The following is a 27,978-nucleotide window of genomic DNA, read 5'->3' as shown; positions in this document are numbered from 1 at the left end:
TTTTGTGGGTAAGCTCATCCCATTCACATTCAGTTATGATTTCCCTCCATCTTATTCTGTTTAAACTTCTCTTCTTATCTTGTTCTTCCTCAAAAGTTTGTTTTGCTTCTGACCACTGCCTCCTTTAATCCACTTTCCCCCATGTCTCTTATGTCCTTCCTTTCTTATTTCCCTTTTGGGAAGATAGATTTCTATACCAAACTGGGTATCATATATATTATTATTGACCCTAGTGTCTAATTCAGTAGGGACTGTGAAAATGACTCCAAGTACATTAGTAGGACTCACACAATGAGAAGCCAAACATTTCCCTTCACTGTACAGGAAACACTTTTAATGACACAACATTCCAATTCGTACAGATGAAATAGCTAAAAACAAGGCTTTTTTGCTTTGAGTCTCCATGAAAGGTTTTCTATTTGTTAAATGTGAGATTAGTAACAAACTGGTATGGTTTACAATTAAAATCACAGATCAACAAAATCAAGTTAGAGGTACTGAAGATAGATTAACTGCATCCTTAAATGTCTGCCTTTTGATCTGAGTGGATCAGATGCTTGCCTTCAAATCGAAGTGCTCTTTTCAAGAGGAAGCACAGAAAGGTTTGTACTGGCTGGGTGTTAAAAGCCGTCTTCTTTCAAGAGAATTATCAATATAAGTCAGCTGGGCAGCAGATTTCAGACCCAACTCAGCCATTCTGTTCTAGAAGATGATCCACTTTCCAGCCCAGGAATAGACATTCAATTTTCTTCAATCTGGAGTTGCATTTGTAACTTGTGGAGGGGCCTTAACTGGTGAGAAGCCATGTTCAGCAACCTCTCAGCACAATCAAGGAGGCACAGCAGTTGCGCTGAGGCAGGATATAGAAGCAAACATAGCCTGCCTTCCTTGGGTTGTTAACTTAGCCTTTGTCTTCTGGAAGAAGGAAGGGCAGGAAATCCAGGGGAGCCTTATGTGTGCTGAGCAATGAAGCTTTGGGAGGCTGTGTGCCAAGGTGATTTAGCCTTGGTGTCTGTCTTCCTGTGCAACCCTTTGGAAAATTCTGTCTGTGCCATAAGTTGCCTGAGACACCTGTGGCTGGGTTCTACTCTCAGCACCGGTGTTCTTCCTCAATGCCCTCAAGCAGATCTGATCTTGAGACCCAGACACAGCCAAACCTCTCAAACTTTGTTGGAGAGTTTAGGAGAAACATTTACATATGCTTTTCCACTGCAGCATGCAGGTATTAAGACAATGGAGCCTCCTAGGAGTCTCCTTTGTGCGTCTTTTCAAGTAAGATGACATCTGGCACCAGGGACATGCTTTGGCTACAGCTGACTATCAAGCAGACACAACAGACACCTTCACTGGTGATCAAGTGACTTAAATACACTCACTTGGAAACTCTATCCTAGGAGATGTCCAATTTCTTATGGACTCTTCAGCAGGGGTAAGGTTGTCTACTTGGAACAGGTTGTTTTAGCTTTTTAGCACTTTGTTCCTTGACAGAACAGAGTAACTGGCTGCCTTAAAAATCACTTTTTCAAATCCAAGGTGTAACGACTCATCCCTTTCATAATAAAATACCAGCAGACAGAAACAGGTGAGATGGAGGAAGTTCAAGAAAGGCATATTGGGTAAAAAACAATAGAACAGGAGTGAGCTTAGGTGTGGCTGAGTGCAATCTTTGGCCCCAAAGCCCAGCCAGATTGGTCTAGTTGGAATCACCAGCAAGTGCTACTTGGAGGGTGTGCTTTCTTACTAGTGGTCTGGAGCAACGCAAATGGGAATCTCACTTCCGTGACCTAACTCCCTTCCCACTCGGCTTCTCTCTTCAGTCACCATTAGCAGGCTGCAACTGGGCCCTGAGCATTTAGGGAAATGGCAGTTCTCAGACAGTCATGCTGCCGGCTTTCTTATGACCATCCAAGAGCAGACAGCCCAAGCTCTTCTGCACAAGAGGCGCTCACAAGAGTTCTCTCCTGCTCAGCAGGGCCTTCCTCTGAAGGCTGCAAAGGACAAAACGCCAAAGGCACAGAGCATGTGAAGGTGTAATAGGCACGGGGCAGTAGAAATCCTCCTGCCCTGTCTCCTAATGAGAGCTGACTTTCATCCTCTGAAAAAGGCTTCCAGGAAGCAGGCTACTTTAAAAATGGACTTCCTGCTTAGTTTTACCCTAGAACAAGGTAGGTGCTCAGCCAGCTGAGTGTCTTTCATTATTTAGGAAATCACTTTCCCTTAACACTCAAAAAGAGAACTGAGATCAAGTCAGGTCTATTAAAACAACTGGATCCACAATTCTTTGCAGGTGTCCTATACACGATTGGTGTCATTCAGCATTGGGTAGGAGTGTCTGTGTGAGTGTCTCTTTATAGACCTAGAATCTATATATAGAGAGAGACACACACCTAACTGCTCTCTCTCCAGACAGGCAGGGGGAGAGGGAGAGAGACACTCCCTTACCTAAGATGGCAAAGTTACCAAGCAACAGCTTGTAAGAAATGGATACCCAATAAGAAAGGGGCCAGCTCCAACCCAGCTGCTCTCTCCTTATTAACAGGCATACCTCTTACTAAGAGACATACTAATTATTAGAAGGCATACTTCTCTGCCTCAACAGTGTGATCCCCAGGCCTGACTTGGCTTTGATGCACCTTGGATTTCTTCCTAGATTTTTCTAGCCTTGGTACAGACATTCTTACCAGAGACAAGGACTGTGGTGGAGTGTGACCCATTAAAGAGGGAACAGACAAAGTCCAGCTGAGGCTGGAATCTGGCAACAAGATGTCTCTGCCTCTTTCCTGCCAGATGACTCGTCTCTTTGAGTCAAATCACATTTTTTTCAAATCCTCTTTTTGTAATAGACTGACTTGCATGAATTGAGATTGAAGAAGATTAGTCAGAGCACTGTAACTGTGGAAACATGTAGTTATATCCTAAGACTTTGTTCCAATATGGTTAATGTGCAGGGGTCAGGGGATAAGACGGTACAGCCTTTTTTGTCCAGTTCTTGGGAAAGGATCTGCTGGGAAAATGCCTGCAAACAGCACACACTCTTTGAGGGTTCCCAGGGTCCTTAGCTCCTTGGGTGTAGAGGGGTGGTCTCCTCCTAATTTTGGGCAGGCAGTCAGCAAAGACTGCCAGGAGATATGAAAGAATGGCTCAACTGGCAAAGTCACTGGCATGGAGGAAGAAGGCACGTGGTCTTTATAACCACAGCAGCAATGGACGCTACTGTTCACGGAAGAAGGGCCTATGGGAGGAGCAGAGGACAGAGATCAGCTAAATACAGAGGCCCCATTTCAGAACCTCAATCTTTGCAGGATGATTCTGTCAGATGGAACGTCCAGGTGGGGAGGTGAATCCATCTCCAACAAGAAGGGGGACGACAAAAGAGGCCTGCGACCCCACTCAGGTCTGATGCCTCTGGAGGCCTATGGTTTTGAGGAATGGAATGTGAGAACTTCTCCTTGTTTCCTAGGATGATTATATATTTTTATTAAACTGAGAACTGAAGTTACTTTCTTCACATTCCAGTAAAGCATCGCGGGCATTGGTCACTTGGGGCTGCCCTCCTTCCTGGCCATCCCGGCTAAGTAACCTTTCAGAAGACTCAGGCTGTTGTATCACTTGCAGACAGGGCTTAATCAGTAACTTACTAACGTAGTGAATGGAATTCTCCCAGAGGTTTTGGAAAACGTCTTGGGAAGGAAAGAATTTCTTGTCATTTCATGGCAAACACACAGGAAACCTTATTTGTCCCTAAAGCTGCCGGACTTTTTTGTCTGTGCTTTTGATATTTATGTCTAACTTGTCAACTTTAGTTGTGAGCCGGTCAAGAATGTCGTCTTGTTCTTCTATTTCAGTCTGCATCCCCAAGGCAATGTCTTTAAGGCGGCCGAGTCCCTTGGACATCTCGTCTGTGAGAAGAGAAAACAGCAAGCAGGTTTAGACGCTTCAGACTTGCATCTGCAACTGCCTCTAGGCCATGTGGAACTGGAGATCCCTTAGTGAACGAATACAAAACTGACAACTATTTTTGCCCCTGAACTACCTTCCCAATTACTGGAGAGGGCACTACCATCTTCCCAGTCTCCCAATGTGTAGGAGTCAATATGGTGCCAAGGCCTGTCCATGTCACCTCCCCAACCTCTCTCCAATATGGCCCCTCCTCTCCTCTGACACTGTCCCCACCTGGTGCAGACCCTCAACACCTCCCACCTGGACTACTGCAACAGCCTGCTGGGGGCAGAGTGGAGGGCAAAGGAGGGGTTCTGCCTGCCTCGTGTCTCTCTCCCCACTCCAATCTATCCTCAGTAGCTCCCTGTCATCTCCAGGATGGCTCTTCATAACCTGCCCACCCCGTTATGTTCCATTTCTAGTCTTCTTACACATTATCTCCTCCACCCCCTTCCATGTAGCCCAGTGATACTGGCCACCTCACTGTTCCTCCTACAAAACATTCCATCTCTGACTACTCCTGGAATGCTCTCCCTCCCGGATTCCTTCAAGTCCTATCTAAAATCCCACTTTCTTCGGGAAGCCTTTCCCAATTGCTCTTAATCCTGGTACCTTCTTTCTGTTGATTGGCTGAAATTTACCCTGCACATATCTTGTTTGTAGAATGCTGTTTTCATGTCTTCCCCAGCTACACAGTGAGAGGGACCATGTTTTATGTCTCTGTTTCCCCAGCACTTGGTCTGCTGCCTGGCACATAGTAGGTGGTTCATAAATGCTGACTGACTGGATCTCTCACCCCTACTTTACAGAGAAGGAAGATGCAGCCCAGAGAGAGAAGGACTTGCTCAAGGTTGCCCAGCTGAGGGGGAGCAGCTCAGGCAGGACTCCTAGTCACAGTAACATCATACCCTCCCTCACTCTGGTATCTTATCCACAGCAAACAGGATTGTTCTAAGCTTCCCAGCATCATCAAGGAGAGTCGTAGCATTGAACAAATATCCAAGTCGATTGAGACTTTTTTTACTTAAGTTCCTAAAAATGGTCTTCAGGCTCTGGCAGCCTGTCTTTAGCTCCAGCTCCCAAGAAGGATTAAATGAGGGAAGGGGATGGCCTGGTTGCTGAAGTAAAAATAAAGAGAACCTTGGGGGAGGAAAGCCCCAGCCTCCTCCCCTCCCCTCACAACTTGTGATAGACAAACGTCAGGCAGCATTGGATGCGCAGCCCCCATGATGTGAGGAGAGCTAAGCCATCTCAAGGGTCCAGAGAAAGCAGAGGGAGGATCCTGCGGATTAAAATCCTACAGGGGAAGGAGATCCTCTAGTAATAATAAGACCCAGCATGTCTACGGAGCTGTGAGATGCAACGTGCTTCCCAGACATCATCTCCTAAACAGAGTAAAAGGATTTCAGTGAGGCGAGAAAAGGCAATGAGTGGGAAGGCGAGGCCAGACCTCCTTAGAGGATGCTGAGAGGTCTGGAAAGGGGAGAGATCTGGGCGGGGATGGACCAATTAGAAGGCGTAATGAGATGAGGGCCTAAGCCTGGGGAGTTGAGACAAGGAGACCCAGACAAAGGGAGGCCAGGAGAGCAGAAATGACAAGATATGGTGAGTGATTAGGTGTGTGGGGTGAACAAGATGATACTGAATCAAGGGGCTCTTCCTGCCAGTCCTTGGGAAGTTGGGAAGAGAGGGGAGGGCTTTGGACAAGGCTTTGGGAGGCCTATGGAAGATCCAATCTGAGATGTGGCACTATAGCTTAGGAGAGCTGGGAGATACAAGGCTGTAAAAATAGATGGGTTCGTGATAACTGAACCCATGGGAATTGGAGAAGTGTGCTCAGGACAGAAACTTGGGGGACACCTACCATTAGTGGACTAAGGAGATGAGAGTTCCACTGTACTTTACTTTATTCAGACCACATCTGAGAATGTCATGCCTAATTCTAGGTTCCATCTTTTGGGAAGGGCATTGACAAGATGGGACCTCAAGGTTTAGCCAGATGAAGATAACCTAAGGAATCTACAGCTGCACAATGTAACATTTTATTTAAAAATATAAAAACCTCTCTCAGCTCACCTGGGGGTCATAATTTTATGATCCCTGGCCCAAAGAAACAAGGACTTAGGTGGCATATAATCTGAGTGGTAGAAGCAGGACTAGATTTGTTCTACTTGGTCCCTGATCACAGAGAGGCAACTCTGAACCAGCAGAACCATCCCAGAGGGGAAGAGGTTGCCCTTGTGGGCAGTGGAGGTTCTTCTGGGGGCCCCCTTGTTACGGGGAAGTGTCTCATGTTCTGGAGAGGGGAGAACCAGGTGGTCCCTGCTCTCTTCATCCTTTTGAACCTGTGGTTACATGATTTAGAGCCAGAAAGGTCCTTTGCTGTAAGCCAGTCCCAACCTCTCCAAGGTCTCTTTCAGCTCTAAACTTTTGATCCTATAAATGAACTCCCTCCCTCAAGTAGAAAAAGAGGGTCCTGAGGTTCAATGATTTGCCCAGGGTAATAGAGCTATTACGTATGAGAGCTATGATTCCAATACACGACTCCAGGGCACCTTAGCCCACATCTCTCTTCATAAGAGTCGTTAATGCCTCTTTTTTTTTTATTAATGAATTTATTTATTTTTAGTTTTCAACATTCATTTCCACAAGATTTTGAGTTCCAAATTTTCTCCCCATCTCCTCCCTACCCCAATCCCAAAACAGCATGCACTCTGATTACCCCTTCCCCCAATCTGCCCTCCCTTCTATCACCCCTCCTTTCCCTTATCCCCATCTCCTCTCTTTTCTTGTAGGGCAAGATAAATTCCTATACCCCATTACCTGTATTTCTTATTTCCCAGTTGTATGCAAAAGCAATTCTCAACATTCGTTCCTAAAACTTTGAGTTCCAACTTCTCTCCCTTCCTCTCTACCCACCCATCCCCAATGAGAAGGCAAGCAATTCAATATAGGCTATATGTGTGTAGTCTTGCTAAAGACTTTCATAATAGTCATGTTGTGAAAGACTAACTATATTTCCCTCCAAAAGGACACTCTCGAGAATTTTGGATTTGACTGTGCAACATGGGAGACACTGGCACAGGACCACTCAGCATGGTGTGCCCACATGAGAAAAGGTGCTGTGCTCTTTCAGCAAAGCAGAATTCAGACAGCACAAAGTAAACACAGGAAGCGCAAATTTGGGATATCCACCCCAAATATTCACATGGACTCTCTGTGCTCAACCTGTGGTAGAGCATTCCGAGCTTGTACTGGTCTGCTCAGCCACAATCAGACACACGGAAATTTCACTTTATGATGGTGATGTCATTTTGGTCCTCTTCGAAGACGAAGGACAACAACCAACCATATTTCCCTCCATCCCATCCTGGCCCCCATTTATTATATTCTCTCTTTTGACCTTGTCCCTCCCCAAAAATATTTACTTCTAATTACCCCCTCCTCCCATTTGCCCTCCCTTCTATCACCCCCCCACACCCCACTTATCCTCTTTTCCCCTTCTTTCCTGTAGTGTAAGATAGATTTTCATACCAAATTGAGTGTGCATGTTATTCCCTCCTTAAGCCAAATGTGAGGAGAGTAAACGTCACTTTTCCCCTCTCACCTCCTCTCTTTTCCTCTCCATTGAAAAAGCTTTTTTTGCCTGTTTTATGAGAGTTTCCCCCATTCCATTTCTCCCTTTCTTCTCCCAATATATTCCTCTCTCACCCCTTAATTTTATTTTTTTAGATATCATCCCTTCCTATTCAACTCACCCTGTGCCCTCTGTCTATATGTATATAATCCCTCCAACTACCCAAATACTGAGAAAAGTTTCAAGAGTTACAAATATTATCTTTCCATGTAGGAATGCAAATAGTTCAACTTTAGTAAGTCCCTTATGATTTCTCTTTCCTGCTTACCTTTTCATGCTTCTCTTGATTCTTGCATTTGGAAGTCAGATTTTCCATTCAGCTCTGGTCTTTCCATCAAGAAAGTTTAAAAGTCCTCTATTTCATTGAATGATCAATTTTTCCCTTGAAGTATCATAATTAGTTTTGCTGGGTAGGTGATTCTTGGTTTTAATCCTAGCTCCTTTGACTTCTGGAATATCACATTCCAAGCCCTTGGAGAAGCAGAAGCTGCCAGATCCTGTGTTATCCTGATTGTATTTCCACAATACTCGAATTGTTTCTTTCTGGCTGCCTGCAATATTTTCTCCCTAACCTGAGAACTCTGGAATTTGGCTACAATATTCCTAGGATTTTCTCTTTTTGGATCTCTTTCAGGTGATCAGTGGATTTCTTCAATATTTATTTTATCCTCTGGTTCCAGAACATCAGGACAGTTTTCCTTGATAATTTCATGAAAGATGATGTCTAGGCTCTTTTTTGATCATGGCTTTCAGGTAGTCCCATAATTTTTAAATTTTCTCTCCTGGATCTATTTTCCAGGTCAGTTGTTTTTCCAATGAGATATTTCACATTGTCTTCTATTTTTTTTCATTGTTTTGGTTTTGTTTTATAATTCCTTGGTTTCTCATAAAGTCATTAGCTTGCATCTGCTCTATTCTAATTTTTAAAGCACTCTTTTCTTCAGTGAGCTTTGGAACCTCCTTTTCCATTTGGCTAATTCTGCTCTTTAAAGCATTCTTCTCCTCATTGGCTTTTTGGATCTCTTTTGCCATTTGAGTTAGTCTATTTCTAAAGGTGTTATTTTCTTCAGCATTTTTTTGAGTCTCCTTTACCAAGCTGTTGACTTGCTTTGCTTGATTTTCCTGCATCTCTCTCATTTCTCTTCCCAGTTTTTCCTCCACCTCTCTTACTTGATTTTCAGATTCCTTTTTGAGCTCTTCCATGGCCTGAGACCACTGCATATTCTTTTTGGAGGTTTTGGATGCAGAAGCCTTGACTTTTATGCCTTCTCCTGACGGTATGCATTGTTCTTTCTCATCCAAAAGGATGAAAGAAAATACCTGTTCGACAAGAAAGTAATGTTCTATAGTCTTATTTTTTTTTCCTTTTTTTGAGTATTTTCTCAGCCAGTTACTTGACTTTTGAGTCCTTTGTCAAGAGAAGAGTATACTCCAGGGACAGTTCCTCCAAGGTGGCACAATCAAGGGATAGCAGTTTACTCCTCTCCTGGCCTGCACTCTGGTCTGGGAGCAACCACAAGCACTCTTTTTCTGCCCAGGATCTGCAAGTAGAATTCCCTCTCCTGAGTCTCCACCAGCCAGAGTTTCTCCTCACCCCAGGGCCGCCACTCAGGGCTGAGAGCCAGATCAGTGACTCAATTCCCCCAGGGGCTTTAGGCTGAGGGCTCCAAAAATGAATGCTGCTGCTGCAGCTGCCTGGGGCCAGGGTGAGGGGAGGACCCTGCTCCCTTTTCACCCAGGTGAAAGAGCTTTCTCACTGACCTTTGAAGCTGTCTTTGGGTTTGTGGGTTGAGTAATCTGGGAACCATGGCTGCTCCCTGTGATTTCACTCCCTGAGGCCTGCTACAGTCCTGTCCCTGCTGCGCCATGTGGCCAAGGCTGGGGTATGCTCCATGAGCTTCTCTCCGCTCTGAGATCAGTGCAATAGACCTTTCCTGTCGCCCTTCCAGCCTGCCTTGGACTGAAAATCTCTTTCACTCTGTCGTTTTGTGACTTCTGCTGCTCTAGAATTTGTTTAGAGCATTTTTTTAAACAGATATTTTATGGGCTGTGGGGGGAGAAGTTCTACAGGTCATCCTTCTACTCCGCCATCTTGACTCTGCCCCAATGCCTCTTCTTTCTAAGGGGAAATTTTTATGTGGCCACTTGAGATGGGAACCCCAAGGCCCTTGCCACAAAATCTGCTTATTCCAGACTCTGTCCTGCTCAGAGACTTAAGGGAGGAGTACCTGCTGGTTGCCAACTATGTGACTATGGGCAAACACTTTCACTTTTCTGAGGGTCAGTTCTCTAATCTGCAAATGTGGAGAATCTTTGTGCGTCCCTTACACAGTGCTGGTGGTGAGGCTCAGAATGAGATAAGGACGTGGAAAACATTGGGATACTTAGCACATCAGAGGTTAATACTTCATAGTTAACAGCCTTCTTAACATGCCAAAAACTGAAATCTGGTTCTCCATCTCCTCATCAGTCAAATATGGAGATGATCTCTAGAACTATGATCCTTTCATTTCATTTGACTTAGCTCAAATGCAACACATTTGGACATATGAAGATGTCCTTCCCTGATCCCTCCAGTGCAATCTTCCCTTCCTCAGACACCACATGACAATGTTCACTTGCATAATTACGCATCTGTCACATTGCTGTTCATGCCCTGGAAGGTTCGGTTGTCTATGAGTCTCCTCCCTCTATAGAGTTAGAGATGGGAGAGGGGAAGTCCATTCACTGTGACTCGTGTCTGCACACTCACATACACCTCCAGAAAAGATCTGCCTAGCAGACTGGTGGCCCTTCTCAGGCTCTGCTGACACTCTCTGGACACCAGAGCACTGGTGATACTCCAAAACAAACCTCCTTTTGAGAAAGCCCAACTTCTCTCTGACCACAGGTTTCCTTGAGAGGGACTCTGATACACATGCCTTCTATCTATAATATTTATCTACCTATGGTAATATATTGCAGCTCACTTGTACCCACTACATCCCTCTCTCCTCACTTGTTCTCCTTGTCCAATAGACAGACACACTAGTCTGGGACAATAGCAGGTTTGTGATGGGTGATGAGCAGAACTGCCTCATGGCCACAAGGAATGAGGCAAGAACCAGTCCTCTGTGGTTCTTTTTTTTTAAAAGATAGTAGGAACAGGTACCTATAAATGTCCAGAAATCTCCAGTGCTTTATTTCTCACAGAAGGCTCATTGTTGGGTCGTCATTAGCAGTATGTTTATGAAGAACAGCCATACAGATTCCAGCAGTCTGGATGTCCTTAATGCCCATTAGTGCTTCCTGGACACCCTTCTCAATAACTGTCAGTCCATATTTTACTAGCGCTTCTGTATCAGGTAACTAGGACTTTGGTATTGGGAGCTGTGTAGGTTCATGACTTTGAGAGTAGGTCACATCCTGTCCCATTGGCTGAAAAGACATCTTGGACACCTGGGAAACTTCAAGCCCACTGGAAGTGAACCCTACATGGTTTCTTGGAGAGAGATGACTTCTGGAATGGCTCCTGCTCTCATACCTCATCACGTCCTTTCGTATTTCCTAAAGCATTTGTGCAGATTCATGGGATGCTGGTCACTAGAGTATGGAATCCTGCCATACCTGTTCTTTCATTGTCTGTTGGATCAATAATGAAATCTGTGCATCCCTCAAGTGGATGTAACAGTCAAGGAGCATACGAACGTATTCATAGTTCATTTTATCCTGAACAAACCATTGGCATTCACTTAGAGATTTATCACCACATCTGATCAAAGATGACCACAAGTGCAAGACAAACTTGGGAGCCGAGCAGCTCTAATAAGGGCTGGATCACCTCTTCAGCCATAATGGGCATTTTGCTCAATCTTCTGAAGATACAGAAGTGTGTCAGCCCACTTTTACGAGTAGTCACTTGTAATAGTGCCAAGGAGAGTCAGGGTGTTCAAAGAGTGCTCTTGCTATCACATCTAGACTGGTGAGACCAGAACCTGCTGCTTGGGCCAGCGGTGCTTGTAAGTGTGTGGTTGGTACAGGCAGACAACTTAGCCACTGCTGTATGACTGAACTCACATCATCCATCAGATGACTGAAACTCTTGCACATCCTGTCAGCCCTCTGTGGGAGACCTGCCACGTTTGGGACTAATGGCCTCAATTCTTTTTGAAGTCATGGTAGTTTTTGCAGGGATATTTTAACCTCTAAGAGCAAACGCAAGAAGGCAGGGTAAAACTGGACACAGGAAGCTTCTCTTTGTTTTGCTGGTCAGACGTCTGGAGGTCAGATTGCACAACTCCAGCTTCTCCTCAAGAGCAGGTTTGCCCATCCACCCTCCAGATTCTGGGCCCCATGTAGCCAGAAGATCCTTTCTAAAATCAGCCATTTCTAATGCTCCGTGTGGCTCATAAGACCAGCTGTGTTCTTTGAGCGCTAATCCAAGTACTTCACCTACTACTTTTCCGGCATCTTCTGTTTTTAGAACTTGATCTGGTGGGAAGAAAGGGAACAGCATCTTTGCAATCAGCTGTTGCCACCTAACGTCTCAGGCTGCACCATCCTGATGCAAGTACCATCCCACCTCTGTCAACCGAGAAGGGGACACAGCTCCGCAGGGCAGGGCTCTCCATGCAGCATTCTCAGCATCAGTGGAAGGATGGTAGTCCTGGAGCCTCTTAGAGAGCCATACAGTGACTGGCACCAGTTACTTGAGCGATCAGCTGACTCTTGGGCAGATCCTGGACTTGGTGTGACAGACAGATCCCACCCAGAGGAGCTTCTCTATCAGCTCTAAATCAGTGCTGACTCCGTGCCCAGCTGATACTCCTACTGACATCTTCTTGCCTAACAGAGACACGATGAGACAATTGGCTTGTCTCCGTCTTCTGCCTTCGTTGCTCCCCTGGAGGAAGCCCTGCTGGTGATGAGATGAATGTTATCATGGCAGAGCTGGTGATTCCCAGGGGAGGCCAAATGAGCCACTCCACACTGCACCCACACAGGCAGGATGCAGCTGGGCCTGGGGCTGCGGGAGGGAGGAAGGAGATGAAGAGGTGAGCTGTACCAGGCCTAGCAGGCTGCTCCTCTCAGCAGACCTGGAAGAGAGAGGCCTAGGAAGCGTCAGCAGCAGGCAGCTGGGTGGTGCACTGGATAGAGGGCTGGGCCTAGAGTCAGGAAGTTTCATTTTCTTGAGTTCAAATTGACCTCTGATACCGACTAGCTGCATGACCTTAGGTAAGTCACTTGGTCCTGTTTGCCTCAGTTTTCTCATCTGTAAAATGAGTTGGAGAAGCAAATGGCAAGCCACCCCAGTATCTCTGCCAAGAAAACCCCAAATGGGGTAACGAAGAATTAGATGCGACTGAACAAATACTTCATGGGGCAGCTAGGTGGTGTAGTGGACAGAACACCAGTCCGAAGGCAGGACGACCTGAGTCCAAATCTGGCCTCAGACACTTGGCACTTACCAGCTACGTGACCCTGGGCAAGTCATTTAACCCTAATTGCCACCCTACCAAAAAAAAAATAGAGGCATGTCAGCAGAACCTTAGAACAAGGGGAGGGGGCATCCAAGTTTCACCCAAGGTCCAGGTGGCTTGAAGGCTTACCGAGATTGCTGTCTATTTTTTGGTGATAGGCTCGGAGATGCTGATTCTTTGGATAGGCATCAGTACTGACGGCAGAACTAGTCCCACCAACAATGACATCTGTTTAAGAAAGAAGCAGTGACATGATCAACCTGGGGCACTGAGCACTCTTGGCGGCCCAGCCAATTCAGCACCTTCCCCCCACATCTTGGGGAGGTCTAAACAGGTGAATGTTGTTTCTCCTAAGAGAATGTAAGGGCCTTGAGGGCAGGGAGTGTACCACTTCGTACCCCCAGGTTCTGGCACACACCAGGCATTTAAAGCATGTTTGCTGACGGATTGAATAGTCTTCACCTCTGGACTGGACAGCAAAGTGAGGCTGCTTTCGAAGAAGCCTCAATAAATCAGTCAATGAGCAGTCCTTGCTCACCCTCCGTGATATAATGTCTTGGAAAGACAAGGGAGGGACCCCCCTTGGACACATGGCTCCACAATCTGTGAGCTGGGGCCCCTCAAGGAGCTCTGACATCCCCATCTGTAAAATGGGTATAATGGTATTTGTATCATCTACCTCACAGTTTGTTGTGGGGGAAGAAATCAAACATATTGTCAACTCTGAAGCCACAATGATCACTGGTCGCAGGGTTCCACAGGGCTGGGGGACTGCAGCTGACTTCTCTGGGATGTAGCGTGACTTGGCAGTAAGGCACCATCAGTCAGATGGCCAGCTGGACTGCCCTACTGGGTGCTCCTAGGAGCCCTGGGGGAAGGGGCAAGGCTTCACACAATGAGGCACTCCTCCCCACCTGAAATGGTATTTTCCAGTGACTATAACATTCTCATTCCCACCCTTTCTACCACCAGTGTTCAGAGTTCCTCGAGTCAGTGGAGGCCGGACCAGACCCTGATCCCTCCCAGAATCACTCCTGTGCCTGCCAGATCCTGGCTGGGGCTTCCTTCCTGCCTCTGGCTGTCCAGAGCTCCCCCTCTGCCTGACACTTCCTGGGGGCTACACCCACTTCTGTCCCTAGATACCACTACCCTCCCTCTCTTACAAGGATGTGCCTCATCCCCATGGCACTCGTGGCCCCTGACAGAGATTCCCCTAAAGTTGGGCTTTGGTGGGACAATCTGTTACGTGGCTATGACATCATTCTTAGGATCACGGAGGTGTTTCAGCAGAGGCTGGATGAGAACATGTCAGGGGTGTTGTTCAGGGAGTCACAGCCCAGGAAAACAGCTGGATGAGATTAGGCCCTGAGGTCTCTCCCTAGAAGAAATCAAGGTTTGCTCTGGGAGCTTGGACCAACTGCCTGAGGCTCCACAAGTTGTGAAACTGGACCCTAAACCAGGCCTCCAAGACTTGAGGTTGGTATGCCTTCCCTCTAGCATACTCTCTACTGACCCCAGGTCTGACTTTCAGAAGAATTCAGCTGACTCAGACTCTAGGCCAGTAGTAGCTGCTGGGGGTGGCCTGGGGCTTGGGAAGGTGAGGCGCATGAGGGTAACGCAACCAGGGACAGTGAGAGGGCAGAACCTGGACCAACTGGCAGAAGATACAGGGAGGTGGCTGAGGGAAGAAATGCTGAAGGGCCCAAGGTGCCTAAGAAGCCCAGGATAGGACTGTCTTGGGGGATCCTCAGGATCCTTAAGGAGACTATGGGGTCAGGGCTACAATAAGGGGATTCCTTCCTGAGGTGGAAAATTAGCCAAGATCACCCTGATACTCCTTTCAGCTCTGAGATTCTAGCCTTCTACCAATACCACCAGACTGACATGGGTAAGGATCTGCCCAAGAAAACACCAAACATGCGCACCCCTGTGGCCTGTGCTGGATGGTATTTAAAAAGAGGTCTAAGCTACCATTCCTCAGAGGAGTGAATTAAGTGGGTCCCAGGCTCCACTAACTCCTGCTCTGTGTCTGCCTTAGTATAGTTTAAAGCTTTCACAGCTGGATTTCCACCTGAGAAAACACAAGGTCCATGGTGCCTGCTTGGCATGAGCTGTGCCCACTGGAGCTGCCTGTGCAGGTGGCCTTCTCCCCCACACTTCCTCTCTGAGTTGTGTTTTCCAGCTGCTGGAGCAGGCTGTCCTGAGGCCAGCACCTCTGTTGGCTCCTACCTAAGCTACAGCCCCCAGATGCATGCTGTCCACTCCCTGTGACTCCTGGTCCCACTGCTCCTTGGATGATTCTCAGTTTCCTTGTTGGATCCCAAGGTTTCTCCAGATCACTAAGTGTATTCACACATGGTTTTGACCTGGGTCCTCTTCTCTGTCTGTACTTTTTCTTTTCCAAACCTCATCTGTTTCCAAGGATTCAGTGACCATCTCTATGCACATAACTCCCAGATCTCTGGACTCTGCCTGAATCTCCCTCCAGGGTTCCAGTCTCACAGGGTCAAAACCCTGTTGGTCATCTCCACCAGGGATGCCTGTAGGCATGGAGCTCTGAACGTTTCAAACAGAATTCGTTAATGTCCCATCCCCCTCTAGTTTCCTTGGGTTTTCACAGCTCTTAAGGTGTGCTGGGAATGTGCACACAGCTGAAATCACAGATCATGCCAAGAGTTTCTGAGCAAGATAACAGTTTTGTCTCACAGCTAACATTTGGCTAGGATTGTTCTTCAGATGACCTGTGAATGTTTGCACAATTTATCGCCACTGGCTGGTATTTCACTCCCCAGAAAAAACCTGGAGCAGAGATCAGTATTCCACAGGATACCTCCCAGAAATGGAGCACAGTAGGGCTGAAGGCTGGGGACTTTCAGGACACTTGGGATGATTCAAAATCATTAAACCATCAGTGCTCCCTGGAAGTCACTCTAACTTTGCCCCCTACTCCCTTCCCCCACCCTCAAGGGTGTCCCCAACTAGCCCTGTTCCATCTCACCAGGATCACACGGCCTTTACCGTACTCTAGCTGGTTAGCTGCCCAACCCTCCCCTTGGCAAGCTGACAGGAATCTGCCAACCACCAGACTTTAGCAGCTTCTCCACCCCTCCCAAAGAGCCCAGCCTTGGTTTTGAACTGACCTGAACTCTGTAGCCTCTTGAGGTTGGGGTGGCTGGCCTGGTAATTCTCCTCTTGCTCCTTACTTGTGGCTACAGCTTCTTTCAGTCTTTAAGTAACAAAAGAAGAAAAAAAAAGAATTTAAGATAAACAAATGTCAGCAGTATCCTGCTTTATTGAAGCCTTTCCTGGTGTATAAAGTTTATTCTGTATCAATCAATAACATGGGACAGTGGAAAAGACTGAATTGCAGTCCCAATTCTGGTCCTTACTTACTTAAGTTAGGGGACCTTAGGCAATGAATCCCACCATCTCTTAGGGCTGGACAAGCTGATTCTGGGGCATCTTGCATTGTCTATCTGTAATGTGAAGCATGTGTCTCTGCCTCAACTATCTGAGTGAGTCATTGGGCGCAAGCTCCTTCAGAGAGTTTGGGTAGGCTGCTAGCTCGATATGAATCAGCAGCAGGAAGTGGCGGCCAAGAGTGGGCAGCATGAAGGGAGGCAGAGCATCCTGTCCTCAGCTCTGCTCACACCAAGGCAGCTCAGTTGTGGGCTGGTGTTCAGGAGGGCAACCAAGATGATGGAGGACCCTCATATCACATGAGCATCAGTGGAGGGAAATGAGGACATCAAACTAGAGATGATGGCATCTTCAAGGAATCTCTTTGGCTTCCACCCTCAATATTCCACCTACACTGTTCTCTCCAGTATTACCAATGATCTCTCAATGGCCAAGTCTAATGGCCTTTTCTCAATCCTCATTATCCTTGAGTGCTGCTACTTTCTTCTCTCTAGGTTTCTGGGACAATATCCTTTCCTGCTTCTCCTCCTCCCTCTCTGACTGCTCCTTCTCTGTCTCCTTTGCTGGATCCTCATCCAGATCACACTCTCCAAGTGTAGGTGCCCCCCAGGACTATGTTCTGAGCCTTCTTTCTCTTCTCCCTCCATAGTACTTCACTTGGTGATCTCATCAGCTCCCATGACTTCAATGACCATCTCCAGATTTAAATCAATCCAGAAGTAACCCCTCTCCCAACCTCCAGGTTCACATTTTCAATTGCCTATTAGACATCTTGAGCTAGGTACCTTGTAGACATTTTAAAATAATGTGAGGTATGACAAGTCTGAGAGACCATTTCTGAGTAATTAGTAATCAATTTTATTAATTATGGCTAGCAGATAACTAATAAAATGATGGTCATTTGGCTTTCTCTTCTAAACCAAAGACTAATCATGGAGGCTACTCAACGTTTAAAAGAGTGGGCATTCCCAACAGGAGGAAATCAACTCGGACTGGTTAAAAATTAAAAAGAGAATGAACATTATAATGAGAAGCAGGCCTATTCTAATGAGAGGCGGGGTATGTGTCTCTGTTCATGTCACTGATGGACAAAGAGACTCATCTCAAGCTACACTACTCCCATCTTGGCAATCTATACCAAAGGATCAATCCTCCATCCCCCAGGAGGGCTGCTCACCGGGCGCTGGGCTGAGAGTCAATGACGCCGTTTTGCGGGGGCGTGGCCTCTGCAGGTTTGGATTTAAAGTAATTGATGAAGCCCCCAAACACGCTCTTGATGTTGTTGATGTGTCTCTGGCTGGTCTTTAAGTCCTGCTCCATCTTGTCCACCATGTGCTCTGTGCGCTGCAGCACTCCACGCTGACGCACCAGTTCCTATGGGAAAACAATAAGAGAAACTGCTCAAACACTCGGAGAAGCTGGGAGGGCGGGCAATGTAAGCCAGTGGGCTTTGAGGACAGGAACACCCACTGTGCCCCAGGGGCTGTGCCAGGTACCAAGGTGAAAAGCTACCTGCATCCCCTCCTACCTCTCCCCTCTTCAGATGGTGTGAGGGAGGGGTAACCAGCAGGAGCGGATGGAGCCCAAACCCACATAGGCAGGCCTTCATGCCCCACTGGCTCCTAAGAAAAAGTCTGTGTGACTCCTTTCCTGGACTATAGTCAGTGACAACTCAAACCCTTTCCTTTCTTATGTAAGACCCCCACAAACACTGGTTCCTTGATGTCCTGAATGATGGGCACTAAAGAGCTGTTTGCGGACTTGGCCTCTGCCCCCTTCCAGAGCAGGGTGCAAAGACCGGGGAATCTTGTGTCCCTGCCACCCAAGAGCACACCTTTGCTAAGGGGGAGGCAGAGGAGAAAACAGGGCCATGAGACAGGCACACATGAGGGACAGCACTCAAGCATTGTGGAAGGAAGTCCTCTCAGAACATCAGAGGACAGGGAGATGCTTTCAGCTTGGGTGGGGCTGGGGAATGGAAAGGGGCAAGGAACAAGGGGGACAGACACTGGCCCACAGCCACTCCAGCCATCACAGGAAGAGGTGACACCTATCCAACCATCACAGAAGAAATGGAATCCAAGACAAAGAGGCCTGGTCAAGCCCCAGACAGGAGCATCCATGGGACACCTACTCTATGCCAGGCTCTGGGGGACAAATACGATAAATGATCCCTACTCCCAAGGGGCTCACAGTTTACCAGGGAAGACGTGTTCTGTATAGACGTGTATGTGAGCAGGTATACACACACAAAGAGAATAAATTCAAATAAAAAAATAAAAAGAGAAAAGCTAAACGTGAGGGAGAATCTTCAAAGAGAAGAAGGAGGGCGTTGCTGGCATGGGGGGCAGCCAATGCAGAGGCACAGAGAGAAGGTCGCTTTAGCTAGAGCCAAGTCCATAAGTGGAGGCCACTCTGTGAGTGGTAAACAAAGGGGCCAGGGAACCAGTGGCATGGACTGAGCAGGGGAGTGACACAGTCAGTGACGTGGCCAGATGTGCATCCCAGAAGAATTGCTTAGCCAGCTGTGCCTACAGTGGCATAGAATGGAGAGAGCTGGAGGCAAGGAGATCAATCACCCTGATCCAGGTGAGAAGCCAGCACCGAGAGCCAAGGTCCGATGTCTGCTGCCTCTTCCTGCTGAGGGGCACCAAACAGAAGGATTCTCTGGCCCTGGCCCGTGGCCCTGGAGGTGGTTCTTGCCCTCCAGGAGACTTGAGCGCTGTCCAGGAACATGTGCTCCAGGTCTCTGAAAGGCCTAGCGGGTCTTGGCTTTCCCAGGAGTTTCAGAAGCTTTCCCTGGGCCTCTGAAATATCATGTCAAACATCAGATCTGTGGAGTTTCCCACTCAAGCTCTCTCCCTTGTCAGACATAGGCAAGAGCTTTCCCAGGCTGACAGGCTTGTGCTCTGCAAAGCCTTCAAGAACCCAAGGCTCCTGAATTCCACCTCCTTTGGCCCCATAGAGTGACCAATATGTAACTAACCATTAAAAAAAATCTGATTCTTGAGAGCCTTATCACCGGTTCATCTGTTCTGATTCAAATGTGTTTCAAATTTTGCTCTGTTAATACAAACCAGTACACTAGAAAGACTGAATAATTACTTGTCTTCAGAGGACACACCAGGGGCCTGGGAACCAGAGGAAAGAAGGTCCAGGGAAATCTAACAGCTTTCTCCCATGATGATTATATGAGCTCAGTGGTCAGGAGGAAGGCAGAGCCCAGCCCTGGGGAAATAAGGTGGGAAAGAGGCAAGGAAGAAAAGGAGGGAAAGCCAGGCAACAGCCCTGTCAGGGAGGAAAGGAAGGAAGCCTCCTCTCCCTTCAAGGCTAATGATTCCTCCTGGACTGGAACTGAGTTCAAGCCAAGCCAGGCTCAGGCCTCTACTAAAGAGGCCCCAAGTATGACCTGCTGCAGGTGTTAGCCTCAGGGCTGGAGAGATCCATTGGGATCTTGTCTTTGGAATCTTTTTATCCCAATCAGATTCAGGTTTTTCATTCAACTGGATCCTCCTGGAGACAGCAACAGTAGCTTTCACCCTTCCTTCTGCACAGAGATGTAAGGGAGAGATTCTTTTAGGAGTCAGCGGATGACAGTGTTCACAATTTTCCTAAAGACCCCTTGGAAAAGCTCAGCTCTAAATGGGCCAGGGCCAGGGCTAGAGCCATGCTTGGTGGCTGAAGCACCACCAAACACCACCCTCCACTATACCAGCCAGTGTGCAATCATACCTGTGGCCACATCAGGTGCCAAAGCTTTGGAGGAGGAACTGAGAAAGAGCACTGCAGCTGGGCACGCCCTGGGGCTCCAGCCCACAGGGATGGCTCCTTGCAGGGTTCAATCTCCAGTCTCCTCACCAGGCTCAGCACAGCAAGGGGCCCATGGCAGTGCAGGCTCAATGACCATACAGCTGCCTCTGCTTCAGACTCCTTGACACGCCCCCCCAACAAGACCAGCAGCAGTAACTCCTCCCATTTCTGGAGCACTCCAGGGTTGACAAAACACTTCCATGGCTCAGAGTTAGAGCTAGAGGAGGCAAAGGAAGGTGGAAGATGTCTACAATGACTACATAAGGTGAAAGGGACAAGGAGAAGGAGAAGTGAGCATATAGCTTCTGTTTCTCCCTCTTTTCACTCCCAAAGCTAATGAACCACAACTGGAAAGTCTAGGCCTGAGTGACGGAGGGTTGAGTGAAGCCCAAGGAAGAGAGATAAGAGGCAGCGGCAGGATTCGATCCTGGCCTGCTCTCGTGAGTGCAACCAACACAGAACCACATATGACAGGCCAGGTGCAGATGTGCTGCTGAACCACCCTACAGGGCTTGTGAGCTCTGGGAAAGGGCAGTGGGGACCACTGAGCCAGCAAGGGTCCTTGAGAAGACCCCACCACTGCATCTGCTTCAAAGAGATCAGAGAATGGGGGAAAGGCTAACGATACCTGCAGGAGAACCAAGAAGGCTTAGCAAGTGGCAGAGAGGAAACCAAAGGTGATCTATCTATGCACACGGTAGCGTAAGGGCACATTCTTGTGCTCCAAGAAATGCATGAACCAGTGTATAGTGAAGCTAGCAGAGGCAGGAGAACCATGGATAAAAACGAAAGACGGGAAGCCGAGCAGTTTAATGATTCATTGCAGCTCCAGAGGACTGATGAGGAAGAGGGTGATGGCCGTGACGTGCACCGTGAGAGGCATTTTTGGAAGAGGCTGATGTGGGGTGCTTGGGGCTGTTCTCTTCATTTTTTTTTTCATTTGGGGACAACTCTGGTGATAAGGAGATTTTTAAAATGAAGGGGCATTTAAGAAGAAAAATGGAGTTAAGCCACAGGAGCCTAATCTTATCCTCCTTTCTGACAGGCCACTACACAAACGGTAAAGAGAGAATCACTGATGCTGCTGCTTTCTAGAATGTGGGTCTGGTCACTGAAAGAAAGCTATGAGGAGAGAAAACTCTCAATTCCCTCTTCCTTTTAAAAAGCCAGGTTAAAAAAAACAAACTAACCCCCACACTGGGCAATCACTTTGCCAAACCTTGATCACAGGGGGTAGAGCTGCTACTGAGGACTGAGGGATGTCATGAGGGGTGGGACTCAACGTTGGAAGGGCTGAGGAAGGACAATTCTTTTCTCTCCTCCTCTTTCACACCTCTTCCCGTTCCTGTAAGTCAACTTTCCCCTATCTCCTCAAGCCAGATCTCGATTCCACATCAAACTGCTGCATTTGCCTCCCACTGCCAGGCCCCGCCTGTCTCCTCTGGCCTTCTGGTGAGGCAGTGTAGCTGGTGTAGAGGGAGGAACCCTTCATTCTATTGCAGACTTATGACAAAGCGCCATGTCACAGGATACCTCCTCTGTGCATTATGGGCCTGGAAGTTTCGTTTTTATGGTCATTTCCTTTGTAAAATTTCATGGATGCTTAAATAGCCCCGAGAATGCCCAGAGCCCAGGAATGGGGCCAGGGAGCCCTGGGCAAGTCAGCCCACTTGGCGACCCGAGTTCCAATGTCACCTGCTAGTCTAAGACTCCTATTCTAAATGCTCCATCCTTTACAATCACTACTGCTTTTATGCTTGGTTTGGCATCTTACTTGGGGCAGGGGGAGCTGCGTTTGAGACCTACATTTTTTCAGGATGAAGCAAAGGCGGAAAAGGTGAGGAACGGCTCAACTGAGCCGAGATTAGAAAGCCAAACCGGGCCCTCTCCATTGCTAAGGACCCTCCTTTCTCAGCTGAAGCTGGTTCCCCTTCGTGGGCCCTTGGTTCCTCCGTCCATTGAAATATATTGACAAATTCAACCCGTGTTAATAGTTTTCTCCCAAGCTCGGTGATAGAAAGTGACAGCAGCTGCAGCCCCTGCTCTGATGCCCCCAGCCCTAGACCCTCTTCAAATTAGATCCAAACTCCAGAGTTCACTCAGCTCCCACAGACATGGATGAGGGGCTGGCCTTTTAGCCCAGATACAACAACCACTTAAGCTTTTTGCACAAAGCAGAGATTCTTAAGGTTTTTTTGTGTTATGGACGCTTTTGGCCGTCTGGTGAAACCTACAGCTCCCTTCTGGTCACAAAATCAATTAACTGTGAGGTCCCTGTGAGAGCAGCAAACCTTCTGTCCTTTCTTTGAAATCTCAGCCACACAGTGCTGGGCATGGAATAGGGGCTTAATAAAGGCTTGCCGACTTAGCAAAGGAAACCAATTCTAATGAAATACAGTTTTTGAAAATTTTAAAACAAATCCTCTAACTGTGATTGAGAACCTCTGCAATGGGGGTGGTCCATCTGGCAGCTGGTTGGAGGACTGAAGAGGGAAGAAACTTAAAGAGACCAATGGAAGAGCTTCTGTGCAGAGACAAGGAGACATGGCTGGTATAGAGAGCACCCATGGCAATCTGCTTCCAGCTCAGCTAAGTCCTGGCTGCATCATCCTGAGCAAAGCCCCCCTTCCTTGGACTTTACCTCCCCCCTCAGTAATAGAGAAGCCTCCAGGCTCCCTTCTGGCCCTAGATTCTAGCTCTTCACATCCTGGCAGGGCTCACATGAGCTCCCTTCAAAACCATCACCTGGCCATTACAGAGCCCCAGAAGACATAGAGGCAAGTTCCCTGGCCTCAGTTTCCTCATCTGTAAAATCAGATGGAGAAGGAAATGGCAAACTGCTCCAGTATCTCTGCCAAGAAAACCCCAAATCAGGTCACGGAGAGTCAGATACGACTGAACAAGAGATATTGATCCTCACAGCATTCCTGAGATGGGTGCTGGAAGTTATTACTACCAGAGGAAAATCAGGGCTCAGGAGACCAGAGCCTTGTTAAAGATCCCCAGGGTGGTAAGGTCTAACATTAGCTATTGTGTGTTCTTCGTTCTCAGGGGTGGGATGCCATGACATGCAAGTCAACTGGAGCTGCAGCAGCTCCTTCAAAACATCACCAAAAATGCCCCTCTGACTGTGGGGGCTGGGGGAAAGGAACAGGGAGAGAGCACACAGACTGAATGCTCAATTACCATCTCTCCTCTCAATGCCTAGAAAAGCACTGGGCAACCTTCCTTGAGATGTTACAATGAGACACCAATCCTCTGTCCTTAGGACGGCCCTCTGGTAGAGATGGTGAGTTGGCCTTCTACCACACACACACCCCATAATTTAGGGTGATGACTCAGTGCTCCCAGCAAGGGCCCCAGGCTGGACACACATGCCTCAGGTCCTCTGCTACCCTGCCTGGCAAGCTGACCCTGCCCCTGCACAGTAGGAGTGGAGACTCTTGGAACACCTGAAGAAGCACAAAAGGGTACAAACAGGAAGAAATGAGCTGGGAGGAAGCAGGCCAGGTGTGGAGGACAGCCTGAATGACCACAGCCAATGGAGCTGTGACTTCCAAGTGGCTCACAGTAGGCACAACAAGGGAGGAAAGGCAACCCAGAGCCCAACTAGGGAGGCTGCAACGCTGGGGAAGGAGTCCCAGGCAAGGGAACCCTGTGGAAGAGATGGGACCAGATCTATTAAGAAGATGGCTGAAGGACAGACTAGAGAGGGGATGGAACATCTGGGGAGAGGTCTAGAAGGCCTAAGCAGGGGTAGAGGCAGGATCTGTGGTGCTGGGAGAGTGCGGTCATGAGGGATAAGGGCAGGTCCAAGGGAAATCCATGCTTGGGGAAGTATGTCACTTTTTCTCTGTAAACATCTTTAAAACAACAGATGAGGCCTTGTTACTTCAGGTCTGGTGTGGCAGTAAGACAGCTGAGCCCTGACGCTGCTTGTAGCCCCTCACTTTCTTTGTCTGCACACTGGGTAATAAACAGCCATAGTGCCGCTGTGAGGACCAATCACACGGGAAGGGCCACCTCAAGGCCAGGCAACATGAAGGGACATGGAAAAGGACACTTGGAATACAACAGCCTTCCAACCACTCAGCCCACCCTCAATCTTTTGGCTCAGAAACCAATTCGAAGGGTGAGACCTCAAATGATCTGTGTTTGTCCCAGCTTACTGCCTGCAGTTCTCCCAGGTCCTAGTGGACGGTTGTTTCTGCCCAGGATCTACTGGACAGAGGCCATCTGTCGCCTGGCCTAGGAGGAGACTGCCCCTTTCCCCCACACCCATCTTCCTTGAGGAAGTCAACCCTGAAACTCTCTGGACCGTGTCCAAGGGCACAGAGGCTGATAGAATTAACGGCAAGGAGTCTCTGGGCTACAGGGCTTGGGGGGAGATAAAGGAGAATGATGAGGAAGTCCCCTCCTTCCTGACTAACTGATGTCCCTGATGGAGTACAGAGGTCCCAGGTCAAGATAGAGGCTGATGGCCACATTCCATCCAGCTCCTCCTGAGGCCTGGGGTCTTAACGCAACCGAAGTTTAGGGCTAGAGGGATCCTCAGTCACCTCAGGAATCCTTTCCACAACTGACTGAAGCCCTACTTCAATGGCGAGAACCGCTAGATCCCAAGGCAGCCCTTCCAGCTGGGGATAGCTCTGGGGATAGCCTCAATCTGCACCATCTCCTCATGGCAGCCAGCCCACAAACACTGACTAAGCCCCCACTGTGCACTAAACAAAGGCAGAAAGATGCCATCTCTGCCCTCTCAGAGCCACCAGCCTAACGCCCCCGAGTAGGTATATACATAATGAACAGAGGGAAGATGAAGGACAATCCTGGGAAGAGGCCAGGGAAAGGCCCTTTCACACATCAGCTCTTCCAATAGCAGGCTGAGACCCTGTCCCCTCTTACATGGCTCTCTCTCCATCCACTGACTCACATCTGGTATTTAGTCCTCCCAGTCTCCTGAAGGCCCTTCCTCCTCTGGGTCCATTCCAAGTTATCAATGCTTCCTCTTACTCTGGAGGCAGGGAGACCAGGGAGGAGGCTATGACAACAGCCCTGGTGAGAAGCTCCTAAGGAATGCCCTTCCTCCTCCCCCTGCCCAGACAACTCTAGGAAGCCTCTGGGGACCACCCCCACCCACATGTATCTCTCTGTTTTCTGAGCCTGGAATGGATGTGATCAGGACATTTGTGGCTTCCTCCAGCATATGCCCCTGCTTGTGCTAAGTGCTGTCCCAGGGCCTCTGGCTTTCTTGAATTTGAAGTGCTTCCACAGCAGTTCAATGTTAGATCACATTAATCAGGGAGGTTTAAGAACAAATGAGAGGTGGATGGAGAACTGGCCCTGGAGTCAGGAAGGCCTGACTTCAGATCTGCCTCAGATAGTATCAGCAATGTGACCCTAGGCAATCCACTTAACTCCACTGCCTACCCACTCACCAAAAAATAGAAAACAAATGACACACTTCTTCAATCACCCATTCTGTATGTATGGAAACTGCCAGTTCAAGGTGATTGATTTTCTGAACACAGGAAAACCTCATGAATTTACACTGCGACGTGAGAATTTTGAAAAGCTGAACAGCAGCAAATTAACCCTGCCGGGTGGGGGGAGGTTTCCTGACTTTTTGTTTACATAGGTGCTACAGTAACCGCAAATCATCACTATTAAAGCAGGTGCCCTAAGGACCTGAACCAGGCTTAAACAGGCTGAATTCTGACCCTAGAACTTGTCAGCCTCTTGTGCCAGAATTCGGATGAGGCTCTTCCTTGATCTGCTCTGGAACCTTACCTCAGATGCAGCAATTCCAACCTTCTCAGATTCGTAAATGGAGGAAAGGGAGCGGTTGGTGCTCTGCAGGGATGCTTCGCTTCGCCTCAGCACTTCCTGTCGCAAGTACTGCTGTCTGTCCATAGGCTCCCTGGGCTTCTGGGAGAAGTCCTCTTCATTCCTCCATTTCACTGGCTTTAGATCCTCTTCATCAGCATCATCATCAAATGGATTGTAATTTTTGGAGTAAGCCGACATGGTGTGTGGCGCTAAGCCTGAACTGCCCAGGTAACTCAAGAAGACTCTTCAATGTCCCACTCACCAAGGCATGGATATTCTGGCGCAGTTGTTCTGAAAGATGATTCAAGGTCTCTCTAGCTGGAGAAAAAGGAAAAGTTGTATGTTGACCAAAAAGTCTTACTACCCAGAACCACAACTGACTGAAGCCCTAGGTGTTAGGCATGCAAAGGTCAAGTCTAGTTCAGTGAAGACCCTGGGAGCCAGATCTCCTGTCCCCCAAGGGCCATCCTCGTCCTACTACACCCCACTGTTGGAGTGAGGAAGGGACAGAAAGGATCAGTAGTCAGGACTTTGGTCTGCTAGGAAGGAGACATTACTGCCTTGGGATTCCCGATATCAACCCACCTCTGACTTAGCTGATCAAACCCTCAGGAGTCATTCAAGGTGCTGAGATGCTTAAGAACTACCAAGTGTCAGAGGCAGGATTTGAGTCTGGATCTTTCTGGCCTCAAGTTCAGTCCTCTCTCCATTCCTTTGCCAAGCAGTCTTCCACAGACACCTGTCTCCACAGACTTGGGATACCCGCGATTACAAGGACACGTGTCATGACGTGGCCTTCAAAAATACCCATCACCTGGTGGCTAAATTTCTGACCCTTTTCTTAAATTAGCTAGGCTGGTCTTCAGAGGACAGAGTCCATTGTTGGGATCACGATGGAAACCAATCTGGTTTGGGAGGGCAAGGCAGAGTTGATGAGACAGAGAGAGAGACAGAGAGACAGAGACGGAGAGAGAGAGAGACAGACAGAGAGAGAGACAGACAGAGACAGACAGAGAGAGGAAAGAGGGAGAGGGAGAGAGAGAGACAGAGACGGAGACAGACAGAGCGCGCGGTTCAGCACGCCCTCTCCACCCCTCCCTCCTTGGCAGGACCCATTCCCCTCCCGGCCTGGTTCCGATATAGAGGTCGCTGCCTTGATGGGCTACACAGGACAAAGGACAAGGGCAGGGCTGTTTCCTCCTTCGGCCAAGCAGGGGCTGGGTGTTCTCCGCGGTGCCCTCCGCCTCTGCCAGGCTGGGAATCTGCACTGAGCCCAGGACCAGGACGGGGGCTTCGGCTCCTGCGCCCACCTGCGGCGCGGCCCTGGCCAAGCCCCCTCCCCTCGGTTTCTCTCTCCGTAAAACGAGGAGGGGGTAACACGCCCCCCCCGCGCTCCCACGCACGGAGCTCCCACACTACACGGCCGCCTGTGCGCCAGGTCGTGTGCCCGTGTGCGGGGCGGGTTACACGCACCATCGCGCGTCCGACAGCGGCCCGCTGCGGGCATTTCTGTCCCCGTCTCCCTAAGAGACGCTAACTGAAGCCGGACCCCCGTCTCCGCCCTCCCAGGGGAGCTGGACCCTTCCCGGCCTCAGTTTCCCCGCTTCGCTCCCCTTTGTCCTTGCCCCACCTCCCTCCCCAGGCCTCGGTTTCCCCTCCGTTCCCTTCCGGCCTCCGAGCTTCTTCCTTCCCGGGGCCTCCCGATCTCGGGGAACCCGCCGGACCCCCTGGCCCGTCTGTGGGCGCCTTACCCTCCGCCGCCACCGGTCCCCGCCTCAGCGCCGTGCCCACCTCGGACGCCACCTCACCCTACTTCACCCTCGAACGGCTCCTTTTGCCCAGGGCGCCTGCGCGGCCACGCCCCTGAGCCAGCCATTGGGAGCG

The 27,978-nt window shown here is 48.7% G+C and overlaps 1 protein-coding gene across 2 annotated transcripts; it reads right to left on the bottom strand.

Annotated features, from left to right (window-relative positions):
- Positions 1-306: 306 nt before the first annotated feature.
- On the bottom strand, positions 307-27,943 carry SNAP29 (synaptosome associated protein 29). Of its 2 annotated transcripts, none has more exons than XM_072599708.1 (6): positions 27,846-27,943; positions 26,056-26,412; positions 17,633-17,829; positions 16,176-16,261; positions 13,165-13,263; positions 307-3,899 (listed from the first exon to the last, which is right to left on the bottom strand). In XM_072599708.1, exons 2-6 carry the CDS (start codon positions 26,290-26,292, stop codon positions 3,742-3,744), a joined length of 777 nt encoding a protein of 258 aa, XP_072455809.1. In that variant the 5' UTR covers positions 26,293-26,412; positions 27,846-27,943; the 3' UTR covers positions 307-3,741. The 2 variants fall into 2 exon arrangements, with proteins under 2 accessions (XP_072455809.1, XP_072455810.1); XM_072599709.1 differs by having other exon boundaries at positions 3,453-3,899; positions 26,056-26,408; positions 27,846-27,942.
- Positions 27,944-27,978: the final 35 nt, after the last annotated feature.

The sequence above is a fragment of the Notamacropus eugenii genome, chromosome 4 (assembly GCF_028372415.1).
Source record: "Notamacropus eugenii isolate mMacEug1 chromosome 4, mMacEug1.pri_v2, whole genome shotgun sequence".
Lineage (NCBI taxonomy): Eukaryota > Metazoa > Chordata > Mammalia > Diprotodontia > Macropodidae > Notamacropus > Notamacropus eugenii.
Note: the sequence above shows the minus strand (reverse complement) of the source record. Positions and strands in the feature narration are given on the sequence as shown.

Excerpts from the sequence above, each read along its gene's own strand:
- SNAP29 (XM_072599708.1), bottom strand. The coding sequence starts at position 26,292 with ATGTCGGCTTACTCCAAAAATTACAATCCATTTGATGATGATGCTGAT. Across the intron at positions 13,264-16,175 it reads CAAGAGGCTACAGAGTTCAG|ATGTCATTGTTGGTGGGACT; the intron begins GTCAGTTCAAAA and ends TTTCTTAAACAG. Across the intron at positions 3,900-13,164 it reads AAAAATAGACAGCAATCTCG|ACGAGATGTCCAAGGGACTC; the intron begins GTAAGCCTTCAA and ends CTCTTCTCACAG.